At 42.3% G+C, this 20,806-nt stretch overlaps 2 protein-coding genes across 2 annotated transcripts in view; both read left to right on the plus strand.

Moving 5' to 3' along the window:
• Nucleotides 1-7,289, plus strand: part of MED6 (mediator complex subunit 6) — a 58,870-nt gene extending 51,581 nt beyond the window's left edge. The window contains exon 9 of the mRNA XM_067731888.1: nucleotides 7,170-7,289. Coding sequence (XP_067587989.1) covers nucleotides 7,170-7,215 — 46 coding nt within the window. The 3' untranslated portion in view covers nucleotides 7,216-7,289. The remainder of the gene's footprint in view (nucleotides 1-7,169) is intronic.
• A 21-nt stretch (nucleotides 7,290-7,310) lies between these two features.
• Nucleotides 7,311-20,558, plus strand: LOC137221720 (disintegrin and metalloproteinase domain-containing protein 20-like). Its single transcript, XM_067731882.1, has one exon. The coding sequence runs from the start codon at nucleotides 7,311-7,313 to the stop codon at nucleotides 9,513-9,515; it is 2,205 nt and encodes a 734-aa protein (XP_067587983.1). The 3' UTR covers nucleotides 9,516-20,558.
• Nucleotides 20,559-20,806: the final 248 nt, after the last annotated feature.

Below are 20,806 nucleotides of genomic sequence, written 5' to 3' on the forward strand. Positions count from 1 at the left end.
ATTTATGATAGGTCTATTTATATTTTCTAATTCTTCCTAGTTCAGACTTGGGAAATTGTACCTTTCCAAGAATTTGTCCATTTCTTTGAGGTCGTCCATTTTATTGGCATATAGTTACTTGTAGTAGTCTCTTTTAATCCTTTGTACTTCTGTAGTGTCATTGTAATTTCTCCTTTTTCATTTCTAATTTTATTGATTTGTGTCCTCTCCGTTTTTTTTCTTGGTGAGTCTGGCTAAAGGTTTATCCATTTTGTTTATCTTCTCAAAGAACCAACTTTTAGTTTTATTGATCTTTGCTATTGTTTTCTTCATTTCTATTTCAATTCTTTCTGCTCTGACCTTCATGATTTCTTTCCTTCTACTGACTTTGGGTTTTGTTTGTTCTTCTTTCTCTAGTTCCTTTAGGTATAAAGTTAAATTATTTTTTTGAGCTGTTTCTTGAGGTGAGATTGAATTGCTATAAACTTCCCTCTTAGAACTGCTTTTGCTGCATCCCATATGTTTGGGTCATTGTGTTTTCACTGTCATTTGTTTCTATGTATTTTTTACTTTGATTTCTTCAGTGATCTCTTATTTAGTAGCACACTGTTTAGCCTCCATGTGTTTGTGCTTTTTACAGTTTTTTTGTTTCTGTAATTGATTTCTAATCCCATAGTGTTGTGGTTGGAAAATATGCTTGATATGGTTTCAATTTTCTTAAATTTTCCAAGACTTGATTTGTGACCCAAGATGTGATCTATCCTGGAGAATGTTCCATGTGCACTTGAGAAGAAAGTGTATTCTGCCACTTTGGGGTGGAATGTCCTGTAAATATCAATTAATCTATCTGGTCTATTGTGTCATTTAAAGCTTGTGTTTCCTTATTAATTTTCTGTTTGGATGATCTGTCCATTGGTGTAAGTGGGGTGTTAAGTCCCCCACTATTACTGTGTTACTGTTGATTTCCCTTTTTATTTTTGTTAGCATTTGCTTTTTGTATTGAGGTGCGCCTATGTTGGGTGCATAAATATTTATAATTGTTATATCTTCTTGGATTGATCCCTTGATCATTATGTAGTGTCCTTCCGTATCTCTTGTAACAGTCTTTATTTTAAAGTCTATTTTATCTGATATGAGTATTGCTACTCCAGCTTTCTTTTGATTTCCATTTGAATGGAATATCTTTTTCCATTCCCTCATTTTCAGTCTGTATGTGTCCCTAGGTCTGAAATGGGTCTCTTGTAGACAGCATTTATACGGGTCTTGTTTTTGTCTCCATTCAGCCAGTCTGTGTCTTTTGTTTGGAGCACTGAATCCATTTACATTTAAGGTAATTATCGATATGTATGTTCCTATTTCCATTTTCTAAATTGTTTTGGGTTCGTTATTGTAGGTCTTTTCCTTCTCTTGTGCTTCTTGCCTAGAGAAGTTCCTTTAGCATTTGTTGTAAAGCTGGTTTGGTGGTGCTGAACTCTCTCAACTTTTGCTTGTCTGTAAAAGTTTTAATTTCTCCATCAAATCTGAATGAGATCCTTGCTGGGTAGTAATCTTGGTTGTAGGTTTTTCTCTTTCATCACTTTAAATATATCCTGCCACTCCCTTCTGGCCTGCAGAGTTTCTGCTGAAAAATCCGCTGATAACCTTATGGGGATTCCCTTTTATGTTATTTTTTGCTTTTCCCTTGCTGCGTTTAATATTTTTTCTTTGAATTTAATTTTTATTATTTTGATTAATATTTGTCTTGGTGTGTTTCGCCTAGGGTTTATCCTGTATGGGACTCTCTGCACTACCTGGACTTGGGTAGCTATTTCCTTTCCCATGTTATGGAAGTTTTTCACTATAATCTCTTTGAATATTTTCTAAGACCCTTTCTTTTTCTCTTCTTCTTCTGGGATCCCTATAATTCAAATATTGGTGCCTTTAATGTTGTCCCAGAGGGCTCTGAGACGGTCTTCAATTCTTTTCATTCTTTTTTCTTTATTCTGCTCCTTGGCAGTTATTTCTAGCATTCTATTTTCCAGCTCACTATTTGTTCTTCTACCTTAGTTATTCCGCTATTGATTCCTTCTGGTGTATTTTTCATGTCAGTTATTGTGTTACTTACCTCTGTTTGTTTGTTCTTTAGTTCCTCTAGATCTTTGTTAAACTTTTCTTATATTTTCTCAATCCACGCCTCCATTCTATTTCTGAGATTCTGGATCATCTTTACTATCATTACTCTGAATTCTTTTTCAGGTAGGTTGCCTATTTCCTCTTCATTTATTTGGTCTTGTAGGTTCTTACCTTGCTCCTTCATCTTTAACATATTTCTTTGTCATCTCACTTTTTTTGATGGGTGTTTTATATGTATCAGTTAGGTTAACTTGATTAACTTGATTATCTTTGCTTAAATCTTCTACTTCCTTATTCATTTTTTGGGGGGGGGTGGTTGTTCTATCCATTGCTGACAGTGTGCTAATACGTACAAGTAGATTTTGAATTTTTCTCTTTCTCCTTTTTTTTTTTTTTTTTTTTTTGCGGTAAGTGGGCCTCTCACTGTTGTGGCCTCTCCCATTGTGGAGCATAGGCTCTGGACGTGCAGGCTCAGCAGCCCTGGCTCACGGGCCCAGCCACTCCGCAGCACGTGGGATCTTCCTGGACCGGGGCACGAACCCGTGTCCCCTGCATCGGCAGGCAGACTCTCAACCACTGCGCCACCAGGGAAGCCCTCTCCTTTTTGTTTCGTCAGTGTTCGCTTTATGTATTTCAAAGCTATTTGTTAAGTAGATACAAATTCTTCTTGAATTTTATCCTATTAGATATATCTTTATCTCTGTAACCACTTCGTCTTTTCTGCTACTAATATGGTTTATTTCCTTTCTTTTGCCAATATAAATTAGTGAACTATTGTTATTATTTTAGAGTACCTTTTCTTTCCTCTCAATTCAGACGTTGAACCTTTTTCTCTGGAGCATGTTGAATTAGATTCTGATTTGCATTTAGAGCCAATAAGGGGCAGTAGGAGTATGTCTTGAGGATACTAGGCATCCCCTAGCAGGAAAATTTTCCCAGCTGAGATAATTACAGCATCTCCAGCTAGAGGTGGTTAGATGTCTCAGACAGGAAAGGTGTAGTCTCCGTCCCTGGTAAAGGAGAATCAGGGGTACTTGGGAGCATCTAGATACTCAGAACCAATCCAGTCCACCTGGAATTCCTCTTTTCAAGTGTCAAGGTTTTTTCCCGTCTCAATCAGATTTCCCACTACAGTCTTGGCAAATCTCTGTATTCAGCTTACTCTGTGATTCTGTAACTCCACAGTTAAATTTTGATTTTCTTTGAAGTTGGCCATGTGGCTAAAAGAGAGATTTGGGGGAGGGGGGGCGGGGGCGTTGTCCACCATTATCAGAAATCTGAGCTGAGAATTTAGAGCCTTGAACCTCATTTTGCAAAATCTCCATTAGAATTTAGTATAGCTATTCCACACCTCAGTCCTCGAGATACTTACAGGCATCATCACAGCCCTCCCTTGGTCCCCCACACACTTGCTTCAGTAGGGCACTTCATCACAATCAACGTGAGTAGTAATTTAATTAATTGTGGTGTTACTATGTGCCCATTCCCCATTCAAAAGGAGTTCAGGGCTTCCCTGGTGGTGCAGTGGTTGAGAGTCCGCCTGCCGATGCAGGGGACATGGGTTCATGCCCCGGTCCGGGAAGATCCCACATGCCGCAGAGCGGCTGGGCCTGTGAGCCATGGCCACTGAGCCTGCGTGTCCGGAGCCTGTGCTCCACAATGGGAGAGGCCACAACAGTGAGAGGCCCGCGTACCGCCCAAAAAAAAAAAAAAAAGGAGTTCAGTGTTGTGTTAAGGCCATGAACATACCCAAGCCAATCCCAGAGTCCCATCTTGTCTGTCTCTCTTGGCAGCACTCTTGGTACCAAGTCCTGTATCCGTCAAGATCTAGTTCAGAAAAGAGAAACCCACCAAGAGCAATTACTATAGGGAATTCTTGAAAAGGTAATAGAGGACTGAAAAGGGAAAAAAGGGGACACTGAGGTACACAGAAGTATGAGTTGCCAGAAGGAGTTCTACCCGTAAGATTGGGGGAACAAAGGAAAGAGGTTGGGGTTATCATAACCTAGAAGCTGTCACAATGGGCCTCATATGTCTGGACCTGGAGTGTTGAAGATAGGGCATTACAAGCCCAGGTGATGCTGGTAATTTTGGAACTCAGAAAAGGGCTTTTGTGGAGTTGATAGCTGTACCTACTATAAGGTAATGCTGAGCTGGTGCTGGTTCCTTAAGGACTTGGAAAAAGGTCCTCTAAAACTCTGACTCAGATATCAGAGAAGGGGTGTGTGCTCTTTTATGGGGCTTGTATCAAGGAGATTTGTGGTATAGCCAGGGAACATCTGAGAAAGAGACACTGGCTGGCTGGTGTGGGTTGCCCAGGGTACTGGAAGATGGCTCTGTACATCTGGTTTTCAGACTTCTGAGGAGGGGGCACTGTCCCCTGGGTACCTTTGATAGGGCTTGATGGAGCTGGTTCTGGGAATGTGGTAACTGACTCTTGCCACCAGAGCAAGATCCCATTGCAGGTGGTGGTCACTGAAAGTAACAGCAGGCAAACAGGTAGAGCCCCATGTCCTTTCGTTTTGCCTTTTATTCTCCCTCTCATGCCCTTCTTGACAAAACTCTTCAGGAAGCCAGCTAGAAATGGGGTAATATAATGTGCAGATTCCCATCTTCAGCTACATAGACAAAGTATAAATTTTAGTTTTGGGGGCTTCCCTGGAGGCGCAGTGGTTGAGAGTCCGCCTGCCAATGCAGGGGACACGGGTTCGTGCCCCAGTCCAGGAAGATCCCACATGCCACGGAGTAGCTAGGCCCGTGAGCCATGGCCGCTGAGCCTTCGCGTCTGGAGCCTGTGCTCCGCAACGGGAGAGGCCACAACAGTGAGAGGCCCGCCTACCGCAAAAAAAAAAAAAAAAATTTAGTTTTGGGGTTCAGAAAATAATTGATAATCAGCGTAAGATGTGTCAGCAGAATGCTGCTGTAGCTTCTGTGGTGACAGGTAATAGCAGGTGATACTGATCTGTGTGAAGCTCTCTGATGTTTTCTGTTGTTTTATTTAGTTGTGGCTCACTAAATTGATTTCGTGACCCTGAATGGTTTGTGACCTAAGTTTTTGAAACACTGAAATAGCTGTGACTAAGAGTGTGTGGAGACAAGGTAAAATAGGGGTTTTGGGGAGTTTGAAATAGCTGCTGGAAATAGAAGAGTTAATTACTGATACAGAAGAAGATTCTTACACTGCTTGAAGTACAGGTAATGCTAGAGAGGAAGGGCTTTTGTGTGACACCAGTTCACGTAATTAATGGTAATGTGATGGTCCTTCAGGACTTGTCTTTGGAATAGTGCAATAGTGACAAAGACTGGTATGACTCAAAGATTCTTGGCAATGAAATTTTCTATTATTACCACATATTTCTGATGAAGCTTAATATAGGTTATTTTCCTCTTTATAATGCTTTAATAATCCTCTTCCAACTCACACATTTCCATCTTAATACTCCCAAATCTGTAGCCAGGGATATCATGAAGAGAGACATGGAAAGGAAATCTGGTCACTAGGATTTCACCTATATCAGAGGTGCTTTCCCTAAGAGGTTTCATCTAGTATTCTTGGCTTCCAGTATTCATACATTAGTTCTGGAAAAGTATCCAGGAGTGTACAGGTGTTTTTGACATCATAATGCTGAGGATATTTCTTACGCTCTCTACTACTGAACCCATTTGTGTCCTTATTTAGAATATTCGGCCACCAATATGTGTTCAAATGTGTCTCCAGTTTTTTTTAACTTTTGTTTTTAAATATTAAGCAAATTATTGATACTTTTAAATTTTATTTATTTATTTATCTGTCTGTGTTGGGTCTTTGTTGCTGCTCATGGGCTTTGTCTAGTTGCAGTGAGCAGGGGCTACTCTTTGTTGCGAGTTTGCGGGCTTCTCGTTGCAGTGGCTTCTCTTGTTGCGAAGCACAGGCTCTAGGCACATGGGCTTCAGTAGTTGTGGTTCACGGGCTCAGTAGTTGTGGCTTGTGGACTCTAGAGCACAGGCTCAGTAGTTGTGGCACACGGGCTTAGTTGCTCCATGGCATGTGGGATCTTCCCAGACCAGGGATCGAACCTGTGTCCCCTGCATTGGCAGGTGGAGTCTTAACCACTGCATCACCAGGGAAGCACAAATTATTGATACTTTTAACTGAAAATCAGAAAATGAGTGAAATTAGCTTTTACCTGAGGTAAAATTTATGTTTTTAACAGGTATGAAGAAAGTCCATTCAAATTGTAGTCTTTGAACATTTTAGTGAACTGATTCTAGTTTTAAATTCTTCAGTCCAGCTTTCTCTAGAGAATTCAGCTAACTCACCAGCCATGTAAAATATAGAATGGAATCTGTATTTACACAGCCAAGATGAGTCTCTAATGATTCAGAACATGATGCAGCTGGGCTGGGTGGAGAGAAGGCTGCTGCTTCCATGCTGTGATTGGAGGCAATGGGGCTGTGCCCAAATAGCAGCCCCTTTCCCTATTACACCGTCAGTATGGATGCCTTCCTTTGAATGTACAGGGATTTTCTGCAGGTAAGAATGCGTTATAAAATAAAAATTTGTCTTGATTGGAGGAGTCTCACAAAACTAATGAGTCCATTAAGTGAGGCTTAGTTTGACTGCTAACCTCAAACAGAAATGGGGGCTAGATAAGATGTCTGTAGAAGAGAAGGAAAGATAGATCAAACTGTCTGAATAAAGGGATAAAAAAAATGGTGAGCTTTGGATGGGCTGTCTACATGCTTACTGAAGCTAGCAGAGTATCAGTAGATTTTTGGGTAGAGGAGAAATTGGGAGTCAGATGTCAATCTTTTTAGTAGGGAAAATGTCATGCCAGTGTACATGTTTAGAGAACAGTATATAATGAATCTTTATCAGGTTCAATAATTACCAACCTATGATGCATTTCCTTCATCTCTTTCCCAGGTAACCTGCTCTTCCCCCACCCCTTGCCCTTACTTATATATGAAACAATCTCAGGAATTTTATTGATTCAAGCCTTGTCCCAATTGAAATCACCTTCTTCTCTCTCTCCAGCCCCCCACCCTCCCTGCCCCAACCACCCCATCCTAGCTCTTCTTTCTGTTTTCACTTTCAGCACTGAAGCTCTGATGGTTCACCTCTTCCAGGACATAGATCCATAAAGGTCAGCCCGGCACCCTGAACAGCTCAGAGGGAGGAGCCAGACCAGTAGCGCCTGATGCCCTGCCCTCTTCAGCCCTAAACAGATGCCTCCATAATGGCAGTGGGTGAGGCCCTGGTGCACATCAGAGCCACTCTTCTGCTGCTCTCATTTGGGGTGTCTTTGTTCATTTCTGACCACTCTCAGGCCAGGGCCTCCCAGCACTTCTCCTCTCCAGAACTGGTGATCCCCTTGAAGGTGACTGGCAGGGGCGGAAATGCAAAGGCTCCGGGCTGGCTCTCCTACAGCCTGCGGTTTGGGGGCCAGAGACACATTGCCCACATGAGGGTCCAGAAGTTCTTGGTTTCCAGATACCTCCCAGTGTTCACCTACACAGACCAGCGTGCCCTCCGCCAGGATCAGCCTTTTGTTCCTGATGACTGCTACTATCATGGTTATGTGGAGGGGGTTCCCAAGTCCCTGGTTGCCCTCAGTACTTGTTCTGGAGGTTTTCGAGGAATACTACAGATAAATGATCTTGCTTATGAAATTGAACCAGTTAGGTTTTCTGCCACATTTGAACACTGGGTGTATAAGATAGACAGTGATGATACACAGTTCCCACCTATGAGATGTGGGTTAACAGAAGAGGATATAGCACGCCAACTGGAGTTGCAAGAGTTGCATAATTTCACTCTGATGCAAAGTTCTTACACAGGCTGGTGGACCCACTTGCGTTTTCTTGAGTTGGTAGTGGTTGTGGACCATCTTCGATTCGTTCACTCGGAAAGTAATGTGTCAGTAGTGCAGCGTGAAATACTTGATGTTGTCAATATAATAGGTAGCTTGTATCACTCTTTGGAACTTGTTGTAATTTTAACTGGGCTTGAAGTCTGGACTAAAGGAAACCCAGTTCCCATCGATAACATAGATAAGCTTTTGGAGGATTTTTCTGTTTGGAAGTATTTTAGCCTTGATCACCGACTGTCACATGATGCGGCCCATCTTTTCATAAAGAAATCGTTTGGCATAACGCTTGGACTTGCCTATGTTGGTGGAATATGCCAGCGTCCTTTTAATAGTGGAGTTAATGTTTTTGAAGACGAGAGTCTGTATGCTTTTGCAATTGTTGTGACCCATGAACTTGGTCATAATTTAGGTATGCAGCATGATACTGAATGGTGTGTGTGTGAACTTCAGTGGTGCATAATGTTTCCTGCCAGAGAGGTGACAAATAAATTCAGCAACTGCAGTTATGCCGAGTATTGGGACAATCTTATCAGTAATGGATTATGTCTTTACTCTCCTCCACATCCAGGGAATATCTTTAGGCTGAAGTATTGTGGGAACCTAGTGGTTGAAGAAGGAGAGGAGTGTGACTGTGGAACCATAGAGCAGTGCAGAAATGATCCCTGCTGTCTGTTGAATTGCACTCTGAAGCCTGGAGCTGCTTGTGCTTTCGGGCTTTGTTGTAAAGACTGCAAGGTCATGTCATCAGGGACTTTGTGCAGAAAACAGGTCAGTGAATGTGACCTTCCAGAGTGGTGCAATGGGACATCCCATCAGTGCCCAGAAGATGTATATGTGCAGGATGGGATTCCCTGTAGTGATGGTGCCTACTGCTATCAAAAGAGCTGTAATAACCATGATGAACAGTGCAGGGAGATATTTGGCAAAGATGCAAGGAGTGCACCTCAGAGTTGCTACAAAGAAATCAACACCCAAGGAAATCGATTTGGTCACTGTGGTATCAAAGACACACAGTACGTAAAATGTGCATCCCCTGATATCCTGTGTGGGAGAGTTCAGTGTGAAAATGTGGGAGTAATTCCTAATCTGATAGAACATTCCACAGTGCATCAGCTTCACTTCAATGACACCACTTGTTGGGGCACTGATTATCATATAGGGATGTCCATATCTGATATCGGTCAAGTGAAAGACGGCACAATGTGTGGTCCAGGAAAGATATGTATCCGCAACAAGTGTGTCAGTATGGTTCGTGTACCACAAGCCTGTCAGCCTGAGACCTGCCATATGAAGGGGATCTGCAATAATAAACAGCAATGCCACTGCAATCCTGGATGGGCACCTCCCTACTGTGAACAGCAAGGCAATGGAGGTAGTAATAGTAGTGGCCCACCTTTTAATCCCCAAGCAGAAGAGACAGGACTGAAGGAGAAGGGAAAACAGCCATTATTGTGGCTTATTCCTTTGACTTGTTTATTTTTACGTTGCATCTTTGTGCTTTATGAGAAACATAAAAAGGAAGAGGCAGAAACGATGGAAGAAAAAGAGACTGAGGAGGAAGAAGGTGACTAAGGCTCCTGCTTCATTTTTTTTTAAATCTCTGGTTTTTCTTTTAATAGTAGAGAAGTATTAGGGCATGTCTGACTGTTTCAAGAAAAATTTAAGGATCCCTCATGTCAGAATCATAAGCATTAATATTTCACAGAAGGATTCCTAGCATGTTCTTACTTACTCTTCAGTGTGTTAAGCAATATTAAAAGTTCATTTTTTTTCCTGGAAGTCATCTCTTTATGTTTCCTGAGCAAAGGCATGGCAAAGTCACATTTTTAAGCTAATGTCTCATCAGTTGTAAACCTCCTCCCACCTTTGTATTCTTAAAATGTAATGTCCGGGATGTGCCGCTACATACCCCGTTGCTGCTTTGCCAGCTCTTTTCCAGGTAGCTGTGCCAAAAGGGGGCAGTAGAAGTAGCCTGGAATGGTGGATGAAGGGAGCAGGGAGTTTACTTTCTTGTGTGCTAAAAGTTACTCTGTCATTTTGGTAGCCACATTTGGCTTTGTATTGCAGTTTTGTTGACCCTGTTAGAACTACCCTCATTCTTCATTAGAAGTACCAGCACCAGATGACCACTGATACTTTCAGAGATCAGAGTTGCAGCTCTGGGGTTAGCAGTGTGGTCCTCCTCTGAGTTGCTGAAGCACCAGCATCAGCTAGTCACTTGCTCTCCTTAGAGGTCTTGGTGCCTGCTCTGCAGGGGGCCTCCTTAAATCACCAGTACTTGAATGAACCCAACCTCTTTCCTTTGTTCCCTTGGCCCTAGGACATCTAGGTGCTTTCAGTAGTTACTTCATTATGATAGTTTGAGTTCTCCAGTAGCAGACACTGAATTAAAGGTTAGAGAGAAAGGTTGATGAAGTCAGTTGTGCAGATGAGAAATAGCCTTGGCCATTTCACATTTCAGCCTTGGCCAACCTGGCAGCAAGCTCTAGGATGAATATTGCCTGACAGACTAGTCTTGAATTGGTCCAAAATGGCCTGGTCTTCATTCCCTCCTCTTGCTTATTCACTGGATGTGAGTGCCCTGGGAAGGGTAAGAGCTTGGCCGTGCACCTCCCAGCAACTGAGACTGACCCCAAAGAGCTAACATCTGGAGGCTCTGTGCTGATCATAATCCCAGCAGCTGGTCAGCAAGACTTTCCTGGGAGGAGGATGAAGGTGGCTCATTGGGAAATTCCACAGTCTGGTCTTTGCATTGCTCTGATCAACTTTTCTTTGTATGTTCTGGAAACAGCTCCTCCAGGATTCTGGCAGGCATCTCTGCCTGTGGGGAACCATAGAAGAGGGAGGTTAGTGGGATGAAGCAGAGACCCTAGTACTGTGTTTGGTTCTGGGGCTAAAGTTGATACTGTCTCTCCACTATCTGTTCTAGTTTTCCTCATCTCTAGATAGCATTCTGATGACTTGGGTTGGATGTTAACCCTGTGTTATTACCCAGGCCCTTATCTTTAAAGCACCCGAGTGCCTGGTCACCATGTCTTTCTCAGGCTCGGATTGCTGAATCTATCCATTTATAGTAGCAATAGAGCTAGAAAATACAAAGAGGCACCTAAGGAGATCACCTGGGTTCCACACATATGCCCTACCTCCTCTCAATGATTAGGCTCCAGTATGCCTGTCAAGACTGTGACACCTCTTCTTGCTACTGCAGGGACACAGGGAGCCCCAAATGCCCAGGTGGGACTCCAGCTTTGTCCCACTGTGAAAGTATGACCCATTTGGTGACCCTGCAGAGCCTAGAGTTGCAGGGGACAGGAGGCACAAACCACCTCAGTGAGTCATAGGTAGTGATGGTAAGTGGTGCCACTTCTCCTTCCAGCCCCTGGTTCCCACCCATGTAGAGGCCTCTGGTTTAGTGTGTACAACCCATCATGGAATGGTACTTGTATTAGGGTTCAGCAGAGAAACAGAACCAACAGGATATGGTGATTTATATATTTATCCTTTCCCCAGAAGAGGAGGTAAAGCCCTCAGGGATGTTTGTTCTTCCTGATATCCGGTAACTTAAATACTATGATGTGAAATTAATAATGAGATACTATGATATAAATTCAATATGTCTTATGCTACATGTTAAGGGAATAAGAGGAAATAACAAGGAAAAAGAAAGGAAAGAAAACAAACAGGAAATATGAATGCAAATGTATTCATATAAAAATAAGAACATACTCGCAACGTATTACAGTCCTTGTTTCTATAACTGGTCACATGGTTGTAGCTGGTATTTATGACCATCTTCTTTTACCACCCACTCTGTTCCCTTTGCCTTCAGCAAGTACTTCATCTAATCATTGTTCTTTACCTGGTGGGGTGATCCAAACCTTTATTCCTGAAGGGTCTGGGCCAATGCTGGATTGGGTTGTTATAGTTTTCCATTGACCTTAATAACAGGGCATGGTAATACTGAGACACCCTAAGCTATTTCCTGTGTTCCAGACCTACTCTTCCTTACCTTTACTGTGGAGAAGTAGTCCAATTTCCCCTGGGTAATCAGGATCAATCACCCCAGCCATCACCATAGTTCCATTCGTTGCCTATTGATTCAGAGGCATGAGGAGCCCAAACTGGCCAGGTGGCAGTCTTTTTTTCTTTTCTTTTCTTTTTAAACATCTTTATTGGAGTATAATTGCTTTACAATGGTGTGTTAGTTTCTGATTTATAACAAAGTGAATCAGTTATACATATACATATATATCCATATCTCCTCCCTCTTGCATGTCCCTCCCACCCTCACTATCCCACCCCTCTAGGTAGACACAAAGCATCGAGCTGATCTCCCTGTGCTATGTGGCTGCTTCCCACTAGCTATCTATTTTACATTTGGTAGTGTATATATGTCCACGCCACTCTCTCACTGCGTTCCAGCTTACCCTTCCCCCTCCCCATGTCCTCAAGTCCATTCTCTATGTCTGCGTCTTTATTCCTATCCTGCCCCTAGGTTCTTCAGAGACTTCTTTTTTTTTTTTTAGATTCCATATATATGTGTTAGCATACGGTATGTGTTTTTCTCTTTCTGACTTACTTCACTCTGTATGACAGGCTCTAGGTCCATCCACCTCACTACAAGTAACTCAATTTCGTTTCTTTTTATGGCTGAGTAATATTCCATTGTATATATGTGCCACATCTTCTTTATCCATTCATCCGATGATGGACACTTAGGTTGCTTCCATGTCCTGGCTATTGTAAATAGAGCTGCAATGAACATTGTGGTACATGACTCTTTTCTAATTATGGTTTTCTCAGGGTATATGCCCAGTAGTGGGATTGCTGGGTTGTATGGTAGTTCTATTTGTAGTTTTTTAAGGAACCTCCATACTGTTCTCCATAGTGGCTGTATCAATTTACATTCCCACCAGCAGTGCAAGAGTGTTCCCTTTTCCCACACCCTCTCCAGCATTTATTGTTTGTAGATGTTTTGATGATGGCAGATGGCAGTCTTAACTTCCAGTTAATAGAATCATTGTTGTGTCTCCTGGTGGAAGCATTCCTCCCTCTAGGACTAAGACCTCTAGGCCAGCAAAGAGTAAAGTCATGGAAACAGGAAGCAAAAACTTTGCTAGTGGGTCACTAAGGTTAATAATGAGTGGTGTTGGGCTTTCCTGGTGGCGCAGTGGTGGAGAATCTGCCTGCTAATGCAGGGGACACGGGTTCGAGCCCTGGTCTGGGAAGATCCCACATGCTGCGGAGCAACTAGGCCCATGAGCCACAACTACTGAGCCTGGGCATCTGGAGCCTGTGCTCCTCAACAAGAGAGGCCACGATAGTGAGAGGCCCGCGCACCGCGATGAAGAGTGGCCTCCACTCAACGCAACTAGAGAAAGCCCTCACACAGAAATGAAGACCCAACACAGCCAAAAATAAATAAATAAATAAAATTTAAAAAATAAAAAATAATGAGTGGTGTCAATTCCATTTCCACCTTGATTCCTGGACTCATGAATCCTGGGTTTGGGAGAAACAGCACCATATATTGGACGTTGATTCAGGACATATACAGCATTCTGGAGACCCTTGCTCCAGCCCTGTAAGGTATGGCCACCTAGCTGGCACTATAACTGAGTCTTCAAAAGGCCATTCCACCATTCTGTCAAGACAACTGCTTCAGGATGGTGGGGAACATGGTAAGACCAGTGAATTCTATAAGCATGGACCAATTGCCACTTTTTTTTTTCCTATGAAGTGAGTTCCTTGATCAGAAGCAATGCTGTGTGGAATACCATGGTGGTGGATAAGGCATTCTGTAAGTCCATGGTTGGTATCTTTGGCAGAAGCATTGGGTGCAGGGAGGGAAAATTACATCCAGAGTGTCTACTCCAGTAAGAATAAAATGCTTCCCCTTCTGTACAGGAAGCAGTCCAGTGTAATGAACCCTCTTCTGGCATGCACCCACCAGGTAGCTGTCTGATCACTGCAGGAAATGTTGCCATATTTGGGGCTCAGTGTTGGTCTCTGCCACTGAAGATTGGGCAGTTATTGGTGGCCGTAGCTTAGTCATCCTTGGTGAGTGGATGTCCATGTTGCAAAGCCCATGTATAACTGCCAACCCTGCCCTGCCACCATGGCCAGTTTGTTAATGAGCCCATTGGGTGATGACGGGTGGCTGGGGAAAGAGGCTGACTGGTATCAACAGAATGGGTCATCCTGTCCACTCGGTTATTAAAATCCTCTGCTGATGTAAGCTTTTGGTGAGCATTCACATGGGACACAAATATCTTCATGTTTTTTGACCATTCAGAGAGGTCTATCCACATACCTCTTTCCCATATTTCTTTGTCACCAATTTTCAAATCATATTTCTTCCATGTCCCTAACCATGCAGACAAACCTTTGGTCACAGCCCATGAATTGGTATATAATCACAGATCTGGCCTTTTCTCCTTGTAAGCAATGTGCACAACTAAGTGAACTCCCCAAAGTTCTGTCCACTGAGAGAATTTCTCTTCACCACTATCCTTCAGGGATGTCCCAGAGAAAGGCCGTAGTGTTGCAGCTGTCCACATTCAGGTGGTGCATGTATATCATGCAGAACCATCTCTAAACCAGGCCCAGATCTTCTCTTCCCCTGTCAACTGATCACAGGGAACTCCCCATGAGGCTCCCCTGCTTGGGCCTGACTTTGTATATATCAGTTCCATTTGATGGTGGAGTGTACTGTGCAGGCCCACTTTATGGCGTGGTGGGTCAGATAATACCCATTTCATGATGGGCAACTTGGTGGCCCATCATCAAGCATTCAGTAGCTACTATGGCCCACTAATACGCCAAGAGCTGTTTCTCAGAAGGAGAGCAGTCATCCGAAGGTGATGGCACGGCATTGCTCCAAAATCTTAAAGGCCTGCAGTGTGATTTACCTATAGGAGCCTGACAAAGGCTCCAAACGGTGTCCGTACCTGCCAGAGAGACTTCAAGCGCCATTGGATGTGCTGGATCATATGGCCCAAGGGGCAGAGCAGTTTGCACAGCAGCCTGGACCTGGGGCAGAGCCTTCTCTTCTTCTGGGCCCCACTCAAAACTAACAGTTTTTCAGGTCACTTAGTAAATGGACTGGAGTAACACACCAAATGAGGAAGGAATATGTTGCCTCCGAAATCCAAAGAGGACCACTAGGTATTGAGCCTCTTTCTTGGTTGTAGGAAAGCCAGATTCCACTTCCTCTTTATCTTAGAAGTGATATATTGACATGCTCCATACCACAGGACCCCTATAAATTTCACTGAGGTAGAAGTGAATTTTAGTCAGATTTATTTCCCACCCTCTGACACGCAAATATCTTACCAATTAGCCTAGGGTTGTTACTACTACTCACTCACTAGGTGTAATCAACATAATATCATCAATATAATGGGCCAGTATGATATCCCGTGGAAGGGAAAGGTGATTGAGATCCCTGCAAACTAAATTATGAATAGGGCTGGAGGGTTGATATGCCTCTGAGGGAGAACAGTGTATGTGCATTGCTAACCTTGCCAGTTGAAAGCAAACTGCTGCTGGCGGACCTTATGGACAAGTATGGAGAAAAAGACATTTGCCATATCAATAGCTGCATACCAGGTACCCCGGGATGTGTTAATTTGCTCAAGCGATGAAACCATATCTGGTACAGCACCTGCAATTGGAGGCACCACCTGGTTAAGCTTACAATAAAGTAATCCACTGTCATTCTCCAAGATCCACCTGTCTTTTGCACAGGCCAAATAGAGATGAATGAGGATGTGGTGTGAATCACCACCCCTGCATCCTTCCAAGTCCTCGATAGTGGCAGTAGTATCTGTGATCCTTCGAGGGATGTAGTATTACTTTTGGTTTATTATTTTCCTAGGTAGAGACAGTACTAATAGCTTCCACTTAACCTTTTCTACCATAATAGCCCTCACTGCATAAGTAGGGAACCAATGTGAGGATTTTTCCAGCTGCTAATATGTCTTTTCCAATTATGTATTCTGCAACTGGGTAAATAACCACAGGGTGGGTTCAGAGAGCCACTGGACCTACTGTGAGATGGGCCTGAGCTAAAGCTCCATTGACCACCTGACCTCCATGAGCACCTAATCTGACTGGAGGGCCACAGTGATGTTTTGGGTCTTCGGGAATCAGTGTCAGTTCAGATCCACTGTCTGGTAGTCTCTGAAAGGTATGATTATTTCCTTTCCCCCAATGTACAGTTACCCTGGTAAAGGGCCACAGGTCCCTCTAGGGAAGGCTGGGAGAAAAGTTAACTGTACAAATTTTCATTAGTGTATCAGGGTCCTTCCTCAAGGGGAACTGGTCTCCCATTCATTCAAGGGGTTTGGGGTCTGTAAACTGGCTTAACTCTGGGAATTGATTGAATGGCTGTGACTCTCTGTTTTTCTGAGTTAAGTGACTTTTGTTCACTTGACTTAGAGCTTTTCTGCTTATTTAGATCAAGAGAGAATTTCCATTTCTCTTCTAGGAGCATCGTGATTAACTCACCAAGACCAAAAGTTTGCATGAGTCTGACTTTTCTGATTGCTGCTTTGTCTCTACTGTTCATTATGGTAATCTTGCCTTCCTTGTCTTTGGTGCTTGAGTGCCACCACTTGGCCCCTGCCACCCTAGGATACGTATATTCCTATTGCATTTAGGCTTCCCAATTGAGTGGCCGTGGTTCCCACTCTAAGATCTGTCCTCCAGGGAAGAGCCATCATGGAGCCCTTCAAGGATGTTAGGCTCCCCTCATAAATTTATTTCTCAAAATATTAGTGAAAGGTATGTCCTCTGAACCCCTTCAGTGTGGGTGAGTAAGTCTTAAATGACAAGTTCACTCTAACATTTCAGTCTCCCTAAGCCTCTGAATCCCTTCCTTTACATTAAACCAAGAGAGGCTGGGTATTTCCAGTTAGAGCCCTTTCTAACTCCCCAAGCTGCAACATGAAATGCAGAATCTCAGCTTAGTGAGCCCATACCAATAAATTCAGCCTGATCCAACTTTACATTCCCTTCAGCATTATCCTACACCCTCAGAGTCCATTCCCACACATGTTCCCTGGACATCTGCTTGTATAGATTAGAAAACTCAAATAGTTCTCATGAAGTGTAGTACACACCCTTATGGGTCACACTTTGTACCTCACCTCTAGAGGTCTGCTAAGTCTTGACTCTAGTTGTAGGTCCAGAAGCAGAGCGTGTAGTGGGGTGGGTCCTGAGGAGAATCAGCATTGTTTTCCGTGGCAGCTATCTCAGGGGAGGCCATTACTGTTTCCTCAGGCAATGCAGGGTTAATCCCCTCAGATAGAGATGGAGAAGCTGCTACCACTGTGGGTGGGGAGGCTGCTGCTACTGGGTGTGTGTGTGGGGGAGAACTCTTCCCCTGGTTAGGAAGACTCACTAGAGAAGGCTCAGTTTCCGCAGTTTCATCAGGGTCTTCTCACACATCCCATCCCAACTTACAGGATCTCGTTCTTTCCTAATCAGTCCCTTCACTTGAACAGTGAGGCTGGGAGTTCAATTTGTGTTGTAATTCAGCCTATCTCAAAATGAGTTTCTGTATTTCATTTTCACCAGTTTCAGCCCTGTGACTCCTAGAGATAAGGCTCTACTTCAGGGCGTGCGTAGGAGCTCTTAGAGCACTTACGGAGTGCCTGAGCTGGGAATTGGAATCCCCGGGTTCATGCTTTTCTTTCACCACTTTGTCCAGCAACATTAGGCAACCAACCAATGTCATTTATCCCTTAGTTTTAAAAAAATATCCAAAAGTATCCACTTCTCTCTTTGCTTCATAGAGTGGTTGATTAGGAGTTTCCGATGCAGATATGTTACCTATCTTTAATCAACAGTTCACCACAGACTATCAGTACTCTCTTTACTACTGGAAAGAGTTATTAGAGTCTTTAATCAGATTAGAGAGCCAATTTCAGCAACGCCAGAACCAATTCAGAAAACTCATCTTTAAAATTCTGTTCCTCTAAAGCCACTCCTGGTATCAAAATCCATATTAGTCCAGGTTTTTTAGAGAAATAAAACTGGTAGTATATGTGCTCACGTGATTATAGACCCCAAGAAGTCCCACAGTCTGCCATCTGCAAGCTGGAGAACGAGGAAAGCTGGTGGTGTAATTCATTCTGAGTCTAAGGCCTAAGAATCAGAGGAGCTGAAAGTGTAAGACCCAGTCCAAATCTGAAGGCTTGAGAACCAGAACTGATGTCCGAGGGTGGCATAAAGGGGTGTCTCAGCTCAAGCAGAGAAAGCAAATTCACCCTTCCTCTCTGCCTTTTTGTTTTATTCAGGCCCTCAATGATTGGATGATGCCCAGCTGCACTGGTGAGGGTGACGTTTTTTTTTTTTTTTTACTAAGTCTACTGATTCAAATGCTAATCTCTTCCAGAAATACAGACACACCCAGAAATCATGTTTTAGCAGCTATCTGGGCATCCCTTAGCCCAGTCAAGATGGTACATAGAATTAACTGTTACAGGGATATAAATAGACCCCACATATCAAGGGGAGTAGGGTCAAAGAAGTTGCAGCCCTCTCTAAGCTACCAAATGTATCACACTCTCTTGGTGAGATTATGGGGAACAAGATTCACATACAGTGCAGGTGGTAAAGACAACTGGTAGAACCTCTATGGAGTGGAATTTGTTGATATTCAGCAAAAATACATGTGCACTTAACCTTGCACTCAGCAATCCTTCTGGAATTTTATCCTAAAGATATACTTAAAAACTTTGAAATTACTTTGGTATAAGGTTATTTGTGGCATATAATGGCAAAAGATTGGGAGCCTACCCACACCAATGCCTACCCACAGAGGACTAGTTGAATAAAATATGATACTTCCACACAATGGATACGTGGCAACATTTAAAATGGATAAGCACGATTTCCATACACTGATATGACATGATCTCCAGGACCTGTTCTTAAGGGATACAACGCTATATTCATCACGTTACATGTAATATACAGCTGCTCTTTTTGTAAGAAAGAGGATTGGTTCAGATAGGCACATTTATTTTCTTTTATTTGCAAAAAAAAGAAAGATTGGAAAAATAAACCAAAAGTTAATAAAATGGTTACTTAGAGGGGAATAGGGAAAATAAGATGGGGGAGAGTTCAGAATAGAAATAAGACTTATTTGAACAGCACTGGTTATATGGTTCAGTTTGGGATCATGTAAATGACTGATATAAAGAAAAATTGACCCCTAAAATACCAATTACTCAAAATTAGAAACAAATAAATAAACCTAAACACATATCATGTTGATGACATAACCACACAGACAAAAGAATTGTTTCAAGTGACTTTCAAACAGTCTTATTGTTAGTAATAATATTGGTATAATTACTTTGACTGTATTTGATATACAGCATAGGATAAAGCAAAAGGTAGCAAAGTTAATGTAACAGAAAAAAGTTACAAGTAAGGAATCAAAGAAGTCAAATTAAAATTTTATTATCTTTCATTTTGAAAGAAAGTATTAATATGAATTCATGATTTTTTGGTCGACTTATTCATGTATAATTTATATACAATATCATGAATGCACCCACTCTAAGTGTAACAGTATGATGAGTTTTGACACATAATACATATGTATCAACATATGGATCAATACCATTACCTCCCAAATTTCCTTGTGCCCCTGAGCAGTCAGTGCCCCTATTCTCTACCTTATGCAGCCACTGATATGATTTCTGTCACTATAGAATGTAGCCTATTCTAGAATTTCATATAAATTCAATCAAATAGTATTATCTGAGTCTTGCTTTGTTCACTTGGCTTTTTTTTTCTTTCTGAGATTCATCCATGTTGTTGCTTGTATCAGCAGTATTCCATTATATGATTCTAACAAAACTTGTTTTTTCAATCATCTGTTAATGAATCTTTGGGTTGTTTCCAGTATTTTACCTGTTTGTAAGTAAAGCTGCAATGGACATGCATATACAAGTCTTTTGGAGAACATGTGTTTAATTTTTGCTGGGTAAACATCCAAGAGTAGAGTTATTGGGCATAGAATAAGTGTATATTTCATCTTATGAGAAACTGCCGAAAATGTGTTCCAAAGTCGTTATAACAGTTGAAACTCCCACCAACAATGGTTGAGTACTCCAGTTACTCTACCCTCCAGACTCCTGGTGCCATCAGACTTTTAATTGTACCATTTTGGTAGATTTGTAGTGGTATATACTTGTGGTTTAACTTGCATTTCCCTTATGACTAATGACCTTGAGCATTTTTTTCATGTATTTACTAACCATTTTTATGTCTTCTTTTGGAAGTGTTTTCATGTATATGTACATTGAATATTTTCTCCCAGTCATTTTCTCACCAGTGTCTTGGGAGAACAGAGAATTTTAATTTTGATTAAATCTAATTTACCAATTATTTTATGGTTAGTGCTTTTTGTATGCTGTATAAAATTATTGCTTACCCTAATATTACATAGATTTCCCCCTATTTTGGGGAGAGTTCTTTTGTTTTAACTTTTACAGTTGCATCTGTGATGCATCTTGAGTTTATTTCTGTTTACTATGGAAGGTGGTGGCGGGTTTTCTTCTTTTTTTTTAAATAAAAATATTCAGTTGTGGCAGAGATCAAGATGGTAGAGTAGGAGGATGCTGGGCTCACCTTCCCTCATCAACACATCAAAACTACAAGTGCATATAGAGAGACTCTCACTGAAATAGACCTGGGGACTAGCAAGAAAGCTCTTCCACAACCAAGAATGTAAATAAAGATCCACCCAGAGTCTGTTAGGAAGAGAGGAGAAGTGATTTGGTTGGGACCCACATCCCTAGCAGGGGACACACAAGAGGAGGGGGATATCACAGGCTCGGGGA

This window comes from Pseudorca crassidens, chromosome 1 (assembly GCF_039906515.1).
Source record: "Pseudorca crassidens isolate mPseCra1 chromosome 1, mPseCra1.hap1, whole genome shotgun sequence".
Lineage (NCBI taxonomy): Eukaryota > Metazoa > Chordata > Mammalia > Artiodactyla > Delphinidae > Pseudorca > Pseudorca crassidens.